This window comes from Physeter macrocephalus, chromosome 19 (assembly GCF_002837175.3).
Source record: "Physeter macrocephalus isolate SW-GA chromosome 19, ASM283717v5, whole genome shotgun sequence".
Classification (NCBI taxonomy): Eukaryota; Metazoa; Chordata; class Mammalia; order Artiodactyla; family Physeteridae; genus Physeter; species Physeter macrocephalus.
The window spans coordinates 75,939,623-75,961,937 of record NC_041232.1 but is presented as its reverse complement, the minus strand read 5'-3'; the positions used below and the strand labels follow the sequence as shown (position 1 = coordinate 75,961,937).

Genomic DNA, 22,315 nt, shown 5'->3' with positions numbered 1-22,315 from the left:
CACGAACCCGTGTGCCCTGCATCGGCAGGCGGACTCTCAACCACTGCGCCACCAGGGAAGCCCGTCATTCTCCTTTTAAAAATAAGAAAACTGAGGCTCAGAGAGTTGAAATGCCTTCCCTCACACACCTGGTAAATGGCAAAGTCACCACCCAAACACAGGCAGGTCTGTCCCCAAAATCCGTGCTTCCTCCTCCAACCAAAGAGCTTCTCCTCTTTTTTTAGTAAGGAATTAACCAAATTTGCCTTTGAATTTTAAAATCTTCCCATGCAGCACAGTTACAAGAAAACTATATAAACCCCTTGTCCCATGTGCTGAAAGCACTTGCCAGACACAGAAAAGCTGTGTTGTGCCAAGTGACCAAGAAGTTAATTTTCCTTTTGTATCAAAATCACGTTTTTTACTTTACGTATCTAGAGCACTTCATTTGGCATTTGTCCTCAAAGAAATATTGCTTCTGATGCCTTTACATCTAAAAAATGAAGACCCTGATGTTTTCTAAAGTTTTTAATAGAGTTCACTGCACTTATTTTTTTCAAGGCAAAGAAAATAGAGGGAAGGAGTTTTGCAAAATGTTGCTGCTCTCTGATGTGAGCAACTGGGTTTTGTTGTAAGTCTTGATGTTTAAACTGCCACAACCGCAGGGACTGACACTCCCATCCCTTTTCCTGCTGCAGTGAGATAGGCCAACACTCTCTGTGAGCCACTCCAAACAAGGCCCATCTTAAATGGGTCACCGTGTACCTGGAAGGAGATATCCATCTATCTATATACACACACCCAGGTGCAATTCTCCTGGGAAAGTCAAAAGTAGCCAGCAGCATTTTGGTGTGACTGAAAGCAGAATCCGTGCTTGTGAGAAACCAGAGCCTGTGCTTAAAGCATTCAATTTTAATGTTTGTACACATGGGAATAGGAAAGAATTTTATTTATATATTACTTTGTCTGGTCACTGACCCGGGAAATACAGGATCATGTGAATTTTAATGGTGCTGAATTCATCCCATAGGACCATTGCCATGTACAGTTGAAGTAGTTCAATATATTTCCATGGCCCCAGACTTAGTGAAAGGGTCCCCTGACTGAGCTGGTGTCAGCTTCCTTCACCAAGGAAGGAAGCCAGTGGCCTTAACAGAAATAGCTCACAATGCTGTCCCACACCCTGTCCACCTTGACTTTGAGGACCGGCCATCATGTCGGCCCCATTTGGTTGACATGAACTCACGGGGTTGAGAACGCTGGCTGAGGTCCTCTGAAGTCACTGCTCTCTGTGCACCTCCCGGAGTGCGGAGATCACGGGTCTGGGATATTTTTTCCCTTGGTGACACGCTCTTAAAACCACTAGAAGGAATTCTTTACATGAATGGAAGGAACCTGAGCTAGGAGAGCGGAAACCAGAAGCAGCCCTGGGAAAGGTGCTTCATTCCCACCACCTCTCCCCAGTATGTTAAATGACACTTGTCTTAAAACCAATAGAGATAAAGCATGCAAATACTTTGAAAAATATAAGCATTATACTATCAAATATAAGACGTTGTCACTATTAACCCTTTCTAACCTTGCAGGTTAAGAAATTCTGGTACGCTTTCTGCTATATCTACCACTGAGGGTGTTTGTGGTTTGGCTGTTTTATAGATTTGAATCTAAGGAACTTGTGTTGTAATGGCTTGTGACGATTGCTGACCTTGTTAGAGTCAAGATGTCTCAGGCATGTAATCAGAGCAATTCTACGATTCAGTTCAGGAATCATTCTGTTCTAATTTGGAACTTTAACAGAAACTTACTTTGGCCATCTGGTCTGCAGTGTTGCCCCTGGCACCCAGGTAGATCATGGCCATGGTGGAGGAGATGCTCCATGGAGAGAAGAAGAGATTCTGGGTGGCGGCACTTGTATTTGCCAGACGGCTGAAGAAACTGAGGGCAAAGATTGCGTTTGCCTTGTAAAGTTCTTCCATTGTTTCAATCTAGAAGGGAAGTGAGGGGGAAAAAATAAACGGGCTGTACCCTGCACGGGGCAGGGGTTCCCTCTCTGTTCTCCTTTCATCCAAGAGCATGAGGTAGAGCAGGGACAGCATCATCGTGATCCTGGGACCTGTGCAGCCACAGAGGGTCCCACACTCGCTACAATGCCCTGCTACCACAACCTTGCAATTCTTAATAATTTTAAACAAAGGGCCCTGCATTTTCCTTTGCACTGGCTACTGCAAATTATGTAGCCAATCCTGAGATAGAGGGGACAGTCATGTGAAGAGCAGTGACACTCCACATCATAATAATGATAACAACAGCAATAACAATAAATAGCCTTGATTGAAATCTTACTGTACAACAGATGCTGTTTTAAACATCTCACCTGTACTAACCAGTTAATCTTTATGGAAACCCTATGGGGAAGGCATTGCTATTCCTGTTTGACAAAGGAAGAAACTACTGCCCAGAGAGAAGAAGAAAAGTGAGCGGTGTCACCCGACTATAAGGGGCAGGACTGGAAATGGAAGGTGGTGGGTGGGTAGCCAGCCTCCAGGGTCATGTTCTCAGCATCTGTGTTGTACCCACAGATACACCACACACGCACGCACACACACACACACACACACACACACACACCCCCCACAGGCAAATACTTGCATATTCAAATGTATGCCACGCGCATATATACTCTTATTAGCGCCAATGGAGATGGTCAAACTTCTTTCAAATTCCTTGCTTCTAGAAGTGTCCTAGAGTCACCGTTCAAGAGTGGGCATTTTTACGCAGCCCTGCCTCACATACCTGCACCCCTCCACTCACACACACCATAGCCTTTCTATCAAAGCACCCCCTGAGCTGAGCAGTTCATTACTGGGAGAGCTGGAAAGGCCCCCTTCTCCCACCATCCCTAGTAGGGAAGTCAATGCCAGGTCCCATTGCAGGGGTGGTCGTGGGGCTATGGAACACACACACACACACACACACACACACACACACACACACACACACACACACACACCATCTACCATCTGAAGATAAATAACAGACACGCCCTCCATGACCTAAGGCTCCTCATGCAGCCAAACACTTGGACACACCTGTTGATTCTGGCCAACAAACTGTATCTTATGCTTTCATCATGGCTTAAAACACACCCTGCAATTACCAAAATCTATAAATATACCAAGCGACGCTGACACTCATCATCCCACAGGAAGCCGTCTTGTGACAGTGGCTGGGGAGCTGCCCCATGCCCCATGAGGCATGTCCTGCAGCTCTTTAGGCTCGGGCTTACTCAGCAGGGCCTCCCAGGCTCACATCTCCCTAATCCATGGGTGTCTTATGTGAACACTTGGTTCACCAATATTTCTTTTGAAGAAAGTGATTGCAACTTGTGTCGAAATTTCTTATGGGAAATACCACTCAATTGTATTTTTTCAAGACAAAATAGTAAATTAATTAAAACTTGTCCCCCAAACTCTCTCATGTCTTGTCTCCTTTAATATTTAATATTCATGGGATCTGTATGTGGTAGATGTTAGGATCTTTACGGTGTAGGTTACATCCTGATGCCCAGAGACGGTAAGCAACTCGCATAAGGTCGCAGAGTTTGTATGTAATGGTGCAGGGATTCAAGCCCAGGTCTGCTTCAGAAACCCACTCTATCCAATGCCGCTCACTGCTTTACCTGCTGATGTTTAACTTCACGGCTACGTGTAAGAGTTTAGGCCAGTTACTAGTTCGAGAAATGCTAGAAAGAGGAAATAAAAAGAGGAAGGAAGCAAGTTTGTAATACTCCTAGAAGGCTTATTAAGTTAAAAAAAATCACTATTTTTTTCTCTTGCTTCATCACTGAGATTAGATTACCTGGTGGCTCAGAAATTTGTTTTCTCTTCCTTCTACAATTTAAAATCATCTCTATGATGAATTAGTCCTGGGTAGATCTTTTTCTGTAAATTATCTCAGTAACATTTCAGAAACAAACAGAATAATATAAATAAATATTTCTCTATTGTGTGAAAAAATAAATAAGGGATCAGAGCCAGAAAAATAAATGTAGGCCTCTCCTATACCTAATTCTTTAAAACGACCTCCATAGCCTGTCACTTTGACACTAACAAACTTGAATTGTCAAGACAAACTATCAGAGAGGGCTTTTAATGCCACGTTAGGATTTCAGTTGACTGTATAAAGAAATAAAAAGTGAATTAGGACAGAATTAGATCATCCCAGATGCATGTACTTCTTTTAAAAGTAGTCTAAATTTTATCTTTAAGATCAGGGTACAATTAACTACATTTAACATAAAAAATAATATGTGTTGTCTATATTGCAGTTACCAAATTCCTTCGGCCTCACTGCTTTATTTACCTTGCATAATTACTTGCCCACTAAACCTGGTAATTCCTATTATACCAATGAAAATATGAAGATGTTGATTGCACAGCTGGTTTCAAAGCCTAGATTGAATCTCAGCCTTCTGATTCCAACTCTAGCGCTTTTCCTACAGACCTTTCAAATAAGGTTTGAGAAGTTTATATTTTTAGAAATCTATGAATATATATATATATATATATATATAGTGTCTTCTGATTCTCTAACAAATCCACACCTTACATTTAGGTGAGAGTCTGCCTAAGACCATGTAAAACTAAATCACTGAGTGACATCAGATAGCATAACCTCTTAGGTAGCACCTGTTGTGAATTTCTTAACACCAGAGTTACACAACTTTATCAACTTCCAGAGGTTATATTCCTAATCAACGTTAAATATTCTCTTTAGAAGAACGAACGGATGAAAAGCATGTGTGGGGCTGGGCTCCATGATGTCTGTGTCCGTTCCTGTAACACAAGTTGACAGATGTGCCACTGAAACTTGGCACAGGTGACAAAGAACTTGGGAGGTGCTGCCAGAGCTACTACAACAGTTGCTCTGCTCGCTGGCATCGAAGGTTAGATTTCAGTTTGCTGTAGTAGCATTTTAAATAATTTTTTTTTTGCAACGACACAGTGCAAATATTCTGAAATTGACCACAAAAATTAATGAGAACACAGAGAAAACAATAACTTCAAGGAAATTTCCCTTTCAAATTACCAAATTCTCCCCCCACAAAATTAAAGACATTTTCTGATATTTGATGACTTTCATAAGGAATAATTGTTTGTCTATGGGGTATTAAATGATTTATTACTATTACTGAACTATTACGTCAGTCAATCCAGCAACTAATTTGGCTGATTTTTCCTCTTTCACTAGATTGACTGATTATTGAACTAAATTCAATAAAGGTATTTTGGTATTGAACTGACCCAACCCAGCTTCCTGCTTAATTTCTGATTGTTTTAGATTAAAAACGGAGTCATCTTTTTTGCCTTTATTATATGTATACACAATTTATAGATTACTTTCAGTTGCTAAATTAATACATTAATACATTTTAATTGGTCTAGCTATTCTCATCAAATTCAGTGCCAAACACTAGCTAGTAAAGAATATACACATTCTAAGCTGTTTGGTAAAATTGACATCACAACCTAAATAATGTACCTTTTGGTTTGATGAATGTTACATAGGCCTTTGCTGGCCTCTGAGATTTAAGATTAGGTCTTGCTCCAATAAAGATGTTAAAAAAAAAAAAAAGATTAGGTCTTGCTATAAATTTAATTCAAATCTAGAACTAAAATATTCTCAAACAAACAGACAACAAAACAAGAAAACACAAGTAAATTTTTACCCATCTTCTAAAAAATCCCACATTTTAATTTTCATTATATTAATAATATCAGTGTGCAAAATAAAACCATATTTCATAGAGATAGACATGGAAATGACTGAAATACCTGGTTATCCTCTGTCTGACAAGAAACGGTCCTCTGAGAGTAGTTAAGAGTTCAGGCATGGCGATGACTGGTTTTATAAACTTCTGCCCCTCCCACAGAGCATTTTCTTCTCTCTCTCTTTCTAATCTGTATCCTTTGAGTGATTCAACATTTTACTCAGAAAGACATCGTTAGGATAGAATTGCTTGTTTGCTAAGGCATCATTTAAGAAATTTGTTGGGAGGATGACGTCATTCAAAAACTTAAGAATTTGGCAATATCTACACATGCCTGTCAAAATTAGCTAAAGCCTGTCAGCTCCTGTCTGTTCTTGGTCTCATAGTAGCAAATTCTGCAATACCCCTTCTATCTTTTGACAAGGGTGGCCTGGGAGCTCTTTGCGATACTTTGCAAATATTGCAATACTTTGCAATACTTAAAAGCAATGGAATCCTTTCTCTTTTGAATCTAGGCAGCCCCACCCCCAAGCAACACTTTGGAAAGAAAATGGAAAGAAAAAAGAAAAAAGAATGGAAAGAAAAAAAAATACCCCTTTTCTTCCTTATAATTTCTCTATTTTAAACCATCTTACATTTTCTCAAGCTATAATTTCCTAAGTAATTCTGGGTTCCACCCTAATATCCTGTCACAAACCACACCCAAAGAACTTCTCATTTGCCCTTCCTTAGAACATAGATCTTATGTTTAAACAGTGAAAATCCACTGTGTACTTTAAGTTGATTTTTAACTCTATAAATTATAGGTGTTAAGTGGAATTTGTGATGTCAAAAACATGATTCAGAAAATTCACTAGATTTTTAGATACAACCAAAGGAATTTGAGGAGTAAAAATAGATAAAAGATGTGCATAATGAAATAGAATCAGAGTCTGAAAATGTTCATATTGTTAGAGCTTATTGAAAAGTGTTTGCAACACATTGTAAAGATGGCTTCTCTACACTTTACTATTGTTTTTACTGAAGTACAGTTGATTTACAATGTTCTGCCAGTCTCTGCTGTACAGCAAAGTGACTCAGTTTTACACATACACACATTCTTTTTTTAATATTCTTTGCCATTATGGTTTATCCCAGGAGATTGGATATATTTCCCTGTGCTATAGAGTAGGACCTTGTTGTTTATCCATTCACAGTGTAATAGTTTGCATCTACCAACCCCAAATTCCCAGTCCATTCCTCTGCCTCCCCACTTCCCCTTAGCAACCACAAGTCTGTTCTCTATGTCCGTGAGTCTGTTTCTCTTTCATAGATAGGTTCATTTGTGCCATATTTTAGGTTCCACATATAAGTGATATCATATGGTATTTGTCTTTCTCTTTCTGACTTACTTCACTTAGTATGATAATCTCTAGTTGCACACTTTACTTTTATGCATAGCAAATCCTCATAGGGATAGGGATGAAAAGAAGTAAAGGCACCATGCTTCTCGGCTGGTGTGGCGAGCTCCACGTCTATGCTTGACGAGCTGAGTTGACAATCTGGAGTGTCTGCAAAACCAAGCCTGTGGGTCTGAGCCCTGTGTGGGCATCTTAGCTTGACCCTGGTCCATGAGCCAGATTTATCCTTACCTCGTCTTGCTAATGTGAGTCTCTGGTCAAAAAGGAGTGAGTTGACTTACCCCAAACCCCTCATTATTATTAAAGGGACAATGAGATAGGTACGTTCTTCAGAATATGTATGTGGCAGTCAAAAGGCAAATTATTTGATTTATTAATTTCTGGAAGATCTCAGGTCACATAAAGAAAAAGAACTGGAATCCCACCTCAACAGTGACCTTTCAACTCCTAGCTTCCTCCGTTAGATCGAAGAAACCTTTCAGGCAGCCACTGACCCCTTTATAAGTTTTCACATCCCTTGACACTCAGCCAGTTCTCTGTCTCAGTGAGTTCAGTAGATGCTATTGTTTTGTGGTCTAGGTCTCTCTCCCTTTTCCGTCTCAGTCCGCTGGAGGGCCCCCTCTGGCAATGTAATTAATTTGTTCAACCATTCTTTAACCACACATAGGCAGCACAACAGTCTGCTAAGCCAATAGTGAACATACCTAGAACTTCAGCCACCCTTATCCCCACTGATCCAAATCTGTGAGGTTTGAGTCACACCCCATAGCATCCATGAAATCCAGTCTGACTCCTACAAACCTCAGCGAACCCCTGCTACGTAGAACCGCACCACTTAGAGTTGAACTTGCAACATAATAATGTATGATTATTAATTAATTAATAAATCGTATGTGTTCTAGCTGTTTCATCCAGGTTGGGCTTCTATCACTAACTAGATGATACTGTATACTTAATTCCCTTTTAGCAGCAAGAACAGTGCTGAGCATCAAGTGGGTACTAAATATTTTTTGATGAATAAGATTCAAAAACTCTCTAGAAAGACTTTAAGGTGTGGTGAGCAAAGATGTGGATTCTGAGAGACTCAGAAAGGTCTGATTTGAAACCTCTTTCTGCCATTTACTAGTTGTATAATCTTGCACAAATTCCTCAGCTTCTCTGAGCTTTAATTTCCTAATATGCTGTGTGTCTGGTACTGTTTGTTGCCTCTGCAAGAGCGATCCATTTTTGCTGTCCTTCTTCCTGATTTTGAGTATTATTCGGAGATTTCTTGATCTTGGGAAGGAGGACCTCGTTGCTGGTCTAGGCGGTGGATAGATAGCCCGGTTCTGGTCAATGAGATGTGGGAGAAGTCTGCTGGGAAATGTTTGGGGAAATTTTTCCTTCCTGATAAGAGGAGATATGCAAAGAGAACTTCCTATCCTACACCACCCCCTCCTACCCGACTTTGAGCACGGCTGTGTGAGGATGTGATGCCAGAAAATGCTACAGCCATATCACAACCATGTGGGAAGCCAAAAAGACTTGAGGAGATGCCAAACCAGAGCCCAGACATCAGAGAGTTGCTAAGCCAATGCTGGAAACCACCTACCTTCAATTTTTGTTCCTGTTGTTATAATTACATTAGATGATAAATAAGTCTGTATTGTTTAGGCATTGTTAGACAGATTGGGTCCTCTGTCATTTGCAGCCACAAGCATTCCTAAAAGACACAGACTTTTGTGAAGAATGGATGAGATAATGTCTGCCAAGTACTTAGCATATTATCCTTCATATGGCAAGTGCTCCATAGTGTTAGCTGTCGTAACAGAGTGATCGTTGGTGCCCAGGTGTGGGAGTTGCTGCCCTGCCTCAAATAGAGCAATTTTATGAGCTCAGCATCCGAAGAAGAAAGGACATTCACACATCAAACAATTAGAGAGAGCTGTAAAAGGCAATAAATGATTCAGAGCTGAATTGAATGGCGCCAAAGGTAGGAAGTTTCATAGGGAGGAGGGGAAAGGATTGAAAATGTGTGTTAGGACCTCAAGGAAAGGGTTGAGATAAATGAAAAATTGACGATTGAAAAGGGAAGGCACTAAAATTACGAAGTGGGAAGCACATTGACTGGCTGTCTGAGATCTGCCCGGAGCAGTCTGTGTCTAGGGGACGGAGAAAGGAAAGATGATAGCATTTTATAGAAGGGTCTCTAATTCCAGACTGAGTTGAGAGCTAATCTAAAGGCAGCCTGCTGCAAACCCTCGAGAAGGGAAGTGACTTATAAAAAGTGGTGTTTTAAGAAGAAAAATCTGGGAAATCTGGACGAGAAAAAACCCAGAGGATGAGACACCTCCTAGGATACCAATTAGAAAAGCACAGCTCCTACAAAGTGTTCCTAACTATTATAAATATATAAGATTAGGTCTTATCATAAGACTAGTTACCCTGAAATAGTATATGCAACAGTTGTAGGGCAGATCACTTCTATGGAAGTAAAGAATAATGAAACGGAATGCCTTTCACCTTCTCATTTTCTTATCTTCTAGGAAATGTGTATGAGATAATCTTAAGTGGAAAAAAGAAGGATATAAAATTATATATACAGTATGACATGAACTGTATGCATTAAATGTGTGCAGAAATTCCACTTGGAAATATGTTAAAATGTAAACAGTAATCTCTCTGGGTCATAACTTTATAGATGTTTGTCATTTTTTCTCTTACTTTAAAAATTTTTTACATGTACTATAATAGGTATGCATTAATTTTAAAATCAGAAATACATGATCAAAGTATCTATATCCAGGTGTTCATTTTCTTTCTTTTTTTTTAGAAGCCATAAAAGAAAACTTTTGACTGCATATAATTTAGAAATGTTTAAAGTATAATGAGTGTTAGAAACAACCTAACAAAATTTTGAGAAAGAAACAGATGCTTACCAAATGTCAACTCCCCAAACAATTTATGAATCTATGAATTTAGGGCTAAATTTTAAATAATATGAATAAATTAACAAGGGGTGTGATAGTTGATTTGATTAAGGTGCTCATCTTCTTCCCAGTAGCGCTGCACTGAATTAGGTATAAAGAAGAAATAATACCCAAAATAAGAAAACAACTTCATGAATAAAGTTCTAATATTCTACTATGGAGATAACCTACACTGTACTTTTTTTTGGAAACACACATCCAACTGTGATTCGATAGCCCATGCAGTTAACTATTCGGTGTCTATCTCCCTGCTAGATGGTAAACACCGTGAGTGCCACAACCATGATAATCTTTCCCAGTGACTAGGATAGACGCTGGGCTGATTGCTTTGCATTAAGCTTGCTAAATGACTCATTAACGCTCAGCGCATTGTAATGTCTTTCTAGTCTCCTCTCCACTTTGAATGAGCAAACGCTAACACTTCTATAATTACCCTTTCTATGTGATTTGCTGGGAGATGGGAAATATACAGATTAGAAGGATGTATCCTATCTACCTCAGTAGTAATGTCATCCCTGAAGTTATCCAAAGCATAATGTAATTGTAGTCAAAAAGAAAGTCCCATTTTGACACAAAACTCCATATAATGGGACTTCCCTGGTGGTCCAGTGGTTAGGACTCCGCACTTCCACTGCAGGGGGCGCAGGTTTGATCCCTGGTCGGGGAACTAAGGTCCTGCATGCTGCGCGGCACGGCCACAAAAAACAAAAAAAAGACCCTGAAAGATAAGTCATCATGCGGAGAGAGAAGAGACGTGGAGGAGAACTCCCCAACTTGAACACCCGCTGAACTCAGACACGAGAATGACTCCACCAAATATCACCAGAACAAAAAGCACCCAGACAACCCACAATATCATAAGAAGAATAAATTGTTAAAAAAACAAACAACTCCATATAGTAATCTTATTTTATTAATGACTTTTAGTTAAATATATTGTAACACTGTTTTTATACCAAAGATCGTTAATACAAATTAGTGTTAGTGTTTAGACAGCATGATTCACTCTAGAAATTTAAGTAGTTGTTGCTGGGAGCAGGACCAAATGTATGTAAAGGTGGTCACCTCTACAGTGTGAATTTGGGGTCACCTTGACTAAAACATCCTCCAACATATATTCCTTGAAATATCTTTCTCAGAGAATAAATATCTCCTTTTATAATTAGCAATAAAAATATAGCATGTTAATGCCTCGTGGAGAAATAATACATGTTTTGAAATTCCTGCAGAGAGGCTTTTGATGGAGTGGATGGAGAAGCGGTCAGGGAAGGAGTTTCGGTGTGTGTGAAGAGGATAAGCAAAAGAATGAGGTGTTGAATGAGATTGGGCCTAGGCCACAGAGAGGGACAGTCCCAGTATCCAGGACAACAGAAAGCAAACCTCACCTATTTTAAGATGTTACCCTGGGCCAGCTATGAGTGTGAGAAAGTTTGTATATGAAACAAGCTTTGTTAGGGAGTGTAACACCTCGTCAGAGTATTTATCTTGTTACCAAGTGATAAACCCAACGTGGATGCCATGGTTGGTAGAACGTGGGAACAAATATCCAGTATTCCGTGATTCAGCTATTTGAGAAAGTCAGTCACCTTCCTAAGACTTGTCATGAGAAAAGCATGCAAAGAGAGACTGCATTTTCAGAAGACTCAGAATGCATCGTGAGTCGTGACTTCACTCACCTTGCACACCGGGTGAAACTCTACTCTTACAAAGATGCACTTCCTTCAAGGATCTAATGATATAACATTGCACGCATGTAGCCACAATTGCGTGAATCATTCAACTCTGTATTATCCTTGTGGATTATTTATGGATAAATGGATTAGTATATTACTTAACAAGCCTTAATTTAGTCTCTCTCTTATCTAGCATGTTCCTGCTACATCTCGGTCGATGGTGTATGCCTAGTAAAAGTAACACGTTTCAGTGTTAACCTTCATAAAACATACATAGAAGATAAATAACCACATCATCATTTAAGGCATTCCAAATCCAGGTGTCAATTACATTTGTTTTACACTTTTATGAATTTCTGTATTTTTTTTCATTGAGTAGATAAAAGACCACAGACTGACTGACACTTACTATTAAAATATGTACATGATACACATATACTTCAGATTTGGTCTCATATGAAATGACTAGGGGGATCCTTTAATTTCTAGGAAGCAAATGGCAAAGAAAAATTAGATGAATTGTGAGACAGTGATGTGTTTTATCACAAGATTGAACCAGAGAATTTACGTTGTCTTCGAATTATGATAGCCTTATTTAGACTTGTGTAAAATGAGGAGGAGGGAGAGGAAATTATTGCTCATTTCTTCCCCATTCATTAGTCACAATACATGGAATGTGTGGACAGGAATATGGATGGGGATGTAAATGGGATGTGTGGGTGATTGGAGAGGAGGAGGGAAAGGAGACAGCAAAGGCTCCTGCAACTCTGTCTCCAGGCTTGACCTCTCCCAGACCTTGAGACTGCCAAACCCAACCTCCTATGGACATCACCACTTGACCGACCATGGCCACTCCGGTTTCAGCGTGTCCAAAACCGGACACATCATCTCCCCATCATCCTCCCAGACCTGTTTCTCCTCATCTACTTCCCATCTGTCTACTAGTCAATCAAGCCAAAATCAAAGCAACATCCTGACTCCTTCCTTTTTATCCATTTTCACATCTATCATTTAACATATCTCACTAATTTTAGTTTTGAGATATTTTTTTGTGTTAACACGCTTCTCTTTTTTCTCTAAACTATTGCCCTGGCTCTGATCTTTATCATCTCTGGCCTGATATCTCTGTCTCTAATGCCTTGTCCTTTAAGCCATAGCTTGATGTATTTATAATGTAAATATGACCCAGACATGACTCTTGAAATTCTTCAGTGAGTCCCCATTAAATACAGGATAAAGCCCTAACTGGGTTCACGTGTGTCCAAGACCATCTCTTATCTGGCCCCTGCCTTCCTCTCCACCCACATTAAAGACTCTAGACTTTACCATAATAGCCAGCACATAGTAAGTACTCAAAATTAATGATTACTATCACTTTTATCTCTACTATGTGCTTAGAAATTGTATTAAAGTGCTAGCTTTACAAATTTGTTTCCCCAATAAGGCTCTTGAGAGCAGACATTGGGTATCTCATTTTTTAAACTTGGTATAATATGTGCTCATTGGGGATGCCTACTTAATGTTTTTTTAACTAAACTGAAAATAAACTTTTGTATCGCAATGATGATCTTCCCTAGCACTGCTGAACGACTCAGAGTGTGGGTTTCCTTCTCTTCCCTTTCACTATGACAATAGGAAAGTTTATCTTCCAGGACAGAGAGTAGTTAAGAGTGAGTCCCATGAACTGGATAGGAGGTGAAGGTTGGGATCCTGGGTCTAGGAGCTCAGGGAACTTCAGGGGCAGGTAGGCGAAGGAACAGACACCTGGATCTTGTGCGATAGGCACGGAGGGGATCAGCCCTGTGGCAGGGGAAATATCTCCTCTACTCCAGAATTTGAATTTGGGTGAAGCTGGGACCCCAAGAGTTCTAAGCAGTGAAGAAGTATCAAGTGCCGAGGAAGGAGGCAAAGAGCTAAAAGAAGATAAGGGTCAAGGCCACAGAAAGTGGACTTACAAGGGATGAAGGCTACTCCACCTGCCTCCGTTTTCCAAGTTTTATATTGGGCACTTGACTCCAAACAGAAATGAGTAAACTTTTAATGGAAAAAAGAATTTTTGAAGACGCTGCTGAACACCACAATTCAGGTTATACATTACATGGGATTGGCAAGACTGTTGGCTTCATGGAAGGAAATAAATGATTGATGTATTGAACACTGAAGAGAATAAGCTAATGAGCTCAAACAAAGATCAGACATCTCAGATTTCCATCAGGTCTGGACGTGTGATGACTTATTATTTTTTCTTCCTGACATTTGGTTCTAGTTACTTAATCTATCCCTTTGGAGCACTTGCTTATCTGAAGTCAAAGGAATGAATATCTCCCAAAGTATACTATGTCTCAGTGATTTAAAAAATTTTTTTTTTCTTATCACCCTTCCAACACTATTTTAATCATATTTCTTGGTAATTTCAATGCTTGCACTCACATGCTTGCTGCCTTAATATGAAAGTTCTGCTTTATCTTTTCGCACACTAACAGGACATGCGACTGAGTAGAATAATTTAACTTTTCTATAGTAGTTATAAACTCTTATTGCATAACCAATTCCTGTTTGCCTCGACACAAGCACATAAGGTCCATTACAAAAATTTTTTGGAGAACTCCAAGATCAAGGAAGAATGTTTGGTCATCACACTTTCCTGATAAGGAGTCATGACATTTTAGCCTGTATCTGTGACTCAGATTGAAATTATGTTTCATGACTTTCTAATATGGCATCATAATCTTGAAGTAGGATCCTCTTCCTTTTTAATCACATCAGTGCGGAAAGTTGCACGCATATCCTGCATTTCCAATGTCTGATACAGGCAATTAAAATATAATAATACTCATGAGTTCCAACAGCTCTGAAATTCCACGATGATTTGCCTTGGGGCGGGCTTACTTTTATCCATTTTCCTGGTATTCAGTAGGTCCTTGTAACCTGGAAGCTTATGTCATTCGATCCTGAGAAATTCTCTTGGATTACTTCTTTTTGTCTTTTTCATTTATTTTGCTATATTTCTAATATAATATTTAATACATAGATGGGAATATTGGCATTAGCTTTCATTCACTATGGCTTCCTCCCCCTCCCATTCTTTGCCTTTCCATCCCTCCTTGAAGAAAACACTATTCTGAATTTATTGTCATCATTCCCTTGTTTTAGTTTTATGCCTTTATCACATAAAATTCTGACCAGGGCTTTCCTGGGTGGCGCAGTGGTTGAGAGTCCGCCTGCCGATGCAGGGGACGCGGGTTCGTGCCCCGGTCCGGGAAGATCCCACGTGCCGCGGAGCGGCTGGGCCCGTGAGCCACGGCCGCTGCGCCTGCGCGTCCGGAGCCTGTGCTCCGCAACGGGAGAGGCCACAACGGTGAGAGGCCCGCGTACCGGAAAAAAAAAAAAAAAAAAAAAAAGTCTGACCCAATAATAGGGTGTGGGGTTTAGCTTATGTGTGAGCTTTATACAAATTTGGCATTATCTTGTATATACTCTAGAGCGGCGGCTCTGTTACCGAGTCCGAGCTCGCTCTGCTCGCCGCACGACAGGCCAATACATCAGAGATGAGGCGCTGAGGCAGGGAATACAACTTTGAAAGCCAGCAGACTGAGAAGATGGGAGACTAATGTCTCCAAAACACCATCTTATGGGGTTTGGATGCCAGTTTCTTTTATAGAACAGAGAGGGGGAGGAGATGAGGAAGTACAGTAAGAAGGCCATAAGATTTGCCAGTGGCCCCTGAAATGGCCATTCATTTCTTCTTTCTTGCAGCCATCCACAGGTGGACAGGGGCAGAATGTACAAAGGCACTTTGGTTTAACATTCAGGCCGAGGGGCAGGGTTCCCCGGGGCAGGCCATTGTGTGTAGACAGTAAGTATCTTTTTAGTGAACAAAAGCAGCGGAAAGCAACGGTTAAAGTAAAGGAAATAGATCCAACATGTAGTCAGATTTGGCTCTTCCCTGTTACAGGTCAGCAAACTCGTTAAAGAGCTGGAGAGTCTCTAAATATTTTAGCCTTTGTGAGCCTGTGGTCTCTGTCACCACTACTCTGCTGTGGTGGTGGGAAAGCAGAGATAAACAGGTGGGCTCACCCATGTTCAAATACGATTTAACTTAAAACACAGGTGATGGGCCATGTACTGTAGTTTGCTGACTCCTGCTCTAGAGAAACTCTTCACACGTACGCGGGAAATGCACGAGTTTCTCTATGGTGTGTACAAAACAACACCAAATAAGTTACAAAAATTTTACATATTCTGTCCAGTCTTCTGGATCTCGGTTGTTCCATTTTACATTCTTCATCCAGGTTGCTTCTCGTAGGGATAGTCCGCTTTTTCATTGCTACTCCGTTGAGTGAATTAAAGTATCACAAATTATCCATTCTCCTGTCAATACATATTTAATTTGTTTCTAGTGTTTGTTTTCTGGTGTGATTTTCTAAGATATATTCTCACCAACGCTACACAAAGACATCTCTAAGACATACCTCTCCAGCACTTGGTATTGTCAAATTTCTCAATTTTTGAATATCTAGCTTATTAAAAAATGCTATGTCATAACTTGCATTTCCCTGATGGCCGAAGAGGTTGAACATTTTTTCATAATATGATGATGATGTAGATTTCCTCTTCTGTGAAATGCCTATATGAAAATTTTTTGTGGGGCAGAATTTAAGGGGGCATTTTTTTCTGTTTTTATTTGTCTTTCTTTTATTGACTTATCAGAGTTCTTTATACATATTTTCAGTTATATGTGTTGCAAAAATGTTCTAATTTGCCTTTTTAAAAAATTTTGTTTAAGATGTCTTAGCACTATTAAATCTATCTCTACTTTCTTACATACTTAGTGTTTTGTGTGTTTTTAAGGAAAACTTTCTATCTCAAAGTCAGAAAGATATTCTCCTATAGTAACTTCTAAAAGTTTTGCCTCTAAAGAGGACCAGGGCTACTTAAAAAAATAATTAATTCCATATCTGGGGCAGGAAATATACAAGATGAATCTGGAACATAATTGTCATACCAGAAAGCAAAGAGGCCATTAAAGATTACTAGGGTCATGTGAAAAGGACCAAGAAGCCAGCTTGAAAAAGCTCCCACTGGCCAAAAATAAGGCAATTTGAGTATGAAAAAAAAATAATAATGGCATTTCAAATATATAAAAATCCATGAGCTAAAATGATGCTTAAAGGAAATAGCACAAACGAATGTAATCAGCAAAACTATTGAATTTCATGGGAGAATATGTGTACAAATCACTAATTTCCTTCAAAAATTATATTTCAAGAACAAAAAAAGAGATCTCTAGAGTGAAAGGGAGAAGAGATATATCTTAATGCAATTTGTGGGCCGTATTTGAATTCCAATTTAAATTAACCAACTACAAAAGGAGAAAAGTAGGAGTCAATTGGAGAAATTTAAGCAAAACTGGTTTTTTGGATGCTATGAAGAAATGATTATTTTTTCATTATGATAAAGGATCTTGTGTTATGAATCTAGAGCCCTTACCTTTAGTGAGAGGTACTGAAATATTTGTGGATAAAACAACATGATGCCTAGAATTTGCTTCAAAGTAATCAAAGTTGAGGGGGAAAGTGGAGGTTTCAGGGAAACAAGAGAGGCCATAGGGTGATAATAATTGAAGCTAGTTGATGAGTATATTGAGGTTCATTAAACTGTTATCTCTACTTTTGTATATATTTGAATTTTTTCATAATAGAAATAAAATAAAATTCAATACCCTAATCCAATAAAATAATTTTTTCAACTACTCCATCGTCCCATGTGAATCAGTGGGTAGAGGGTGAATGGTCTGCTCTTTGCAGTCATTCCCAGACCCAGATGTAATATCTTGTGTTACCTTGAAAATAGCCTAAGGCAAAGCTTACAGATTATGGGTTATCACAAGATGCAATTCCAGGGCATCAATAAGGAATGAGGAAGGACAGAGATACATAGAAAGATGGAAAGCTATTACCAAATGGCTCATTACCTGGTTGGCCACAGCTTGAAAGCCCAGCCAGATAGTCATTCATACAGGACATCTCAGAGAAGCTGTATGGAAATAGCACACCTTGGAACAGTCCTTCAAAATGAAAGAGAGAGGGATTTATCAATACGCTTATTCTAGTCTCCTGTCTCTCTCTGATCTAGGTTTGTTCCATGGAACATTAACTCTTTCAGCTTCTGTGTTGTGTTTCCCAGCCCCTGAGGACAGGTGCCGGGAGAAGCATCTCTAACATGGAAGACACTTTGCCATTTGACATTGGTCTCTTAGTTTAGATGCTTTCCTTAAATCTTTGTGGATCCTTGCCAGTCTACTCCTATTTTAGAATGGGGCATCAAAAAGCTAACTGCAAGCTCTGCTTAGAAGGGAACCTAGGAAAAAGGGAGAAAAGTGTAGAAAGTAGGATCATCTAGCTGGGCTATTCTTTGGGATATCCCCAATATTACTATCTCTGGATGCCTGCAGGATAATGGCTACCAGATTTCTGGTGCTCAGGGGCGTCTGAATAATTCAGAATTTAAACTTCCACTTGCTTTTGCCCTTTTTCATTATGTCAACCCTGATCTTATCTATGTCTGTTGCACCGCAATCTGGCGGTCACCCTCTGTTTCACTGTCTCTAGAGAATCAAGTCTGGGTCACCTGCCTTCCTACCAGGTTGGGGAGCAGCTGTGTGCAGGCTCTGTGGAGTGCGGGAGAGGATCTGAATTTCAAACTGCTCTTCAACAGACTACCAGTCTTTCTGTTTGTCTGGTTTTCGCTCAACCCTCAATTTCTAAGGTACCTGGCACCGCTAATTCCTTAGAGACATTCTGTGGGTACCAGCCTTCCCCATCGCTCACTTTCTAGGATTCAACTTTTTGGGTTCTGCTAAGTCAATTATCACTCATAATAACCAGTCTACTTTTTAATCTCAAAAAAGTTATTGCTGCTATATTCCCTTTAATTCTCTTTATCTCCCTAGCTTAATGCTTTAAAACAACAACAACAACAACAACAATAAGATAACTTTATGATTTTCTTGTGTGATTTTAGGAAAGACCTGAGATTAAATGAGCGTGTATAATCTTTACCATCTTTAACCAAATAGCTCCCAAAATTTCCTCCCTCCGCGTGTCTGTGTTAGTTGGCTGACTCCGTCATGACTCTGATGGCAGAAATTTTCAATGCTGTGGAAAAGATATTTTTGTACTGTGGGGGGCCTTTTGGTGATCAATGTATTTCACCCCAGAGATTTCTCCTCATGCACGAGTTGTGCTGTGACTCCTTAATAATGCAAATCGGAGTCAAGTGATTTACCTGAAAAATTTTAAATGCCTTTCAAGCTTAAATTGTGGGGTCAGCTCTAAATCTTGCCTTATTTTATACTGTGCTCTTTCCTATGTCCGCACCCAAGCCCTTCCTCCTCAGCCTTTCTCCTTACCCCTCCATCCCTTGATGTCCAAAAAGATATGGGTTCCAGGTAAAGTAATGGAGAATGAAGAGTCTGGGTATTTGGAACCAGCAAGCCTGGCATGATCGAGTACAGAGTAGGGAAGTGGACACTGCCCTGCTTTCAGCAAGGACTGCGTTCTCTTTCCTGTGATTTCAGCTGGCAGGCCAGGGGATCTTCAGACTGAGAAGGCCACCACGTTGCAGCTCTGGTCTCAGTGCGTATTCCTGCCAGTTTAGGAGGTCAGTAAATCATTTTTTCGAACACTCTGGGGTCGAGTCAGAAATTAATATGCATACAAATTTCCCGGAACTCTTCTAATATTCAGATTCTGTTTAGCTAGGTCTTCCATGAGACCTGAGATTCCACATTTCCAACAGACTCCTTGGTGATGGATCCCCCATAGACCAGATGCTGCTGTTCTGAGGACCACACTGTGAGTAACAAGACTCTGGGTGCTCCTTCCTGCTTTATATCCTGTCTACAACCTCCGGCACTGGTGGGGTGTAATGCGCACTGTTGGTGCCTTGCCTACGTACTAGCCCCCAGCTCTGTCTGCTCTGCTGCTAGTGGCTTACATCTGCAACATTCAGAGAATTTCCATTGGGTTCTTGGGCCATGTCTCTAGTACTGAAAGCTGGGAGCAGTGAGAGTTTTACACCTTCCATGGAAGGCCCATAGCCAGTAGCTGCCTGATGTGAGTATACAAAAGCCCAACTCCTTTCCTTTGTTCTGATGTGATACAAACTCTGAAGTTTTACGCCCCAGAGCTCCTCAGGCAATCAGGCTGAGTCTGGAACTTCACCCGAAATCCCAGACTTATTTGGCTTCCTCTCCTCCCTGCCCTGTACCCTTTCTGGTTTCCTCTGAGGGCCCTTCCTTAAATAATTCACTTCTACAAAAAATCCTAGGCTTAAAGTCTGCTTCTGAGAGAACCCAACCTAAAACAAGCGGCCTTCTCCAAAATAGTTCTTAGGTTCTAACGGAATCTAAGAAGAGAGGGATTATAACAGGAAAATCCCACGTTAAGAGACAGTGCACTGCTAGTTCCTAGCACAGCACCTGACACATAGTAAGTGCTTCATCAATCTGAGCTCAATGAAGTTTATTCCTATATCAGGATCCACAAAGTGGAGGCTGACCCAGTGCCCAGGCCACATCACTAACCTAAACCTAAGTCAGCCTGCACTTAGGGGCAATACCTATCAGGGAAAATTACCATACACCAGTCAGCATGCTCCAGCTCAGCCTTAGCTGGGTCATCTTACCCCGGGAAATAGGACCAGCTACCTTATAAGGAAATCCCCGACCTCCTCACCAGTAATGCCCTGTTTTCACGTTGCCTCTTCGATTTACTGGATGATTGAATCAAATTTCTTGATAGTGTTGATGGAAAAACCTTATCTGATTTTTTGATCACGAGGTCAGGGCCCTCCTCATACCTGAAAACCTGCCTAGGCAGGGCCAGTCCACTAGCTACTCACTTCTAAACCACCCAAATGCTGTTTGGGGATCTCTGGGACGTGCAGAAGGCTCAGCACCGTATGTCCCCAGACCACTCCTTTAACATAGATCTGAAGTGCTGAAGCCTTCGTTGCTGGCACTCGCATGCCTTTGCTTCCACTCTCCACCCCTGCTCCAGGAAAGAGCACCAGAGCATCTAGTCATTACCACACTGACCCCAAGCTGCTGACCCAGCACTCCTCCCTAATGATATATTTCTAATCATGAGGAAAGACAGGAAGACTGCTCCACATGCAAAGCCCATTTCCTGCATATTTGTAATGACAGCACATCACGCAGCTGCTGTGTCATGTGCAACCCAGCTGTGCAAGTACTCTTGCAACATTTTTGGAATGCAGGCCGAGCAAATGCGCACATGGTATGAAGCATCCTCACTCTAAGGACAGTTAATTGACGTGGAGCATTTGTTTTTGAATTTTATTTATTTTTTTATACAGCAGGTTCTTATTAGTCATCCATTTATCCACATCAGTGTAGCCATGTCAATCCCAATCTCCCAGTTCATCCCACCACCACCCCAACCCCCCGCCACTTTCCCCGCTTGGTGTCCATACGTTTGTTCTCTACATCTGTGTCTCTATTTCTGCCCTGCAAACCGGTTCGTCTGTACCATTTTCTAGGTTCTACGTATATGCGTTAATATACGATATTTGTTTTTCTCTTTCCGACTTACTTCACTCTGTAGGACAGTCTCTGTGACATGGAGCACTTTGAAGAAAATGTCCACGTAATCTTGTTTTTTATGCTTTCAATGACTGCACAGCATAACAAGAACTGGAAGTGAAGGTGAATGGTATCATAGCCCACGTGGACACAATATAATGGAATTATGGATGCAGCTGACAATAGAAACACACAAACATCAAAAAGTAAAACAAATGTTTGGCTTAGGTAACAATTTGCATCCCTGAGGAGAGGTTTGAAGCATCTTATTTTGACTTTCAAGGGATGAAATCAACGACTAAAACACTTGTATGGCAAGTGAGTCTGTTTTATATTTTGTGTTGCTGCCTGCTGATTCTTCACAGTTTTCTCTTGTTTAACAATTTATTGTAGCATGGGCCCATTCTAGCTCATTTTTAAATTATTCCCTCAGGCTTTTATAATAGACTATGAAACCCTGTTTGCGTGAACACAAACGACACTTTGCTTCCAATATGTTTAAGCACTTCCCATATAAGGAGAAAAAAGTTTGCCCTGAGATAATTACTAATATGGTCATCAGATCTGGTGGTGATCTCTCAAGTAATAAAACCTTGAATAAACCTGGACTCTAACAGAAATTATTGTATTTCTGATTTTTTCTGTATTGATATGCGAAGCTATGCCATGACCCTCATGAATATGAGAATGGTGCATGAGAGTTGTTTTTTCCACCGTTAAGTGGATTAATGTAAATTTGGAACCCTTGGTAATTTTACACATTTTTTCCTTCTGAAGCTCAAAGTTAAGTATTTCTTTTCTTTTCTTTCCTCTGGGTCTTTTTTTTTTTTGGTACACGGGCCTCTCACTGTTGTGGCCCCTCCCGTTGCGGAGCACAGGCTCCGGACGCGCAGGCTCAGCGGCCATGGCTCACGGGC

At 40.4% G+C, this 22,315-nt stretch overlaps 1 protein-coding gene and 1 long non-coding RNA gene across 3 annotated transcripts in view; one reads left to right on the top strand and one right to left on the bottom strand.

Moving 5' to 3' along the window:
* Window positions 1-5,921, bottom strand: part of LOC102985964 (plasminogen activator inhibitor 2) — a 14,657-nt gene extending 8,736 nt beyond the window's left edge. For both annotated transcript variants that reach the window (XM_007105106.4, XM_007105107.4), the window contains exons 1-2: window positions 5,814-5,921; window positions 1,785-1,964 (exon numbers count right to left, since the gene is read on the bottom strand). In XM_007105106.4, the coding sequence (XP_007105168.1) occupies window positions 1,785-1,955 (171 nt within the window). In that variant the 5' untranslated portion in view covers window positions 1,956-1,964; window positions 5,814-5,921. The remainder of the gene's footprint in view (window positions 1-1,784; window positions 1,965-5,813) is intronic.
* A 13,461-nt stretch (window positions 5,922-19,382) lies between these two features.
* Window positions 19,383-21,995, top strand: LOC114484453 (uncharacterized). Its single transcript, XR_003677346.1, has 3 exons — window positions 19,383-19,453; window positions 19,551-19,647; window positions 21,421-21,995. It is a non-coding gene; the product is annotated as an uncharacterized lncRNA (long non-coding RNA).
* The last annotated feature ends 320 nt before the right edge of the window (window positions 21,996-22,315 follow it).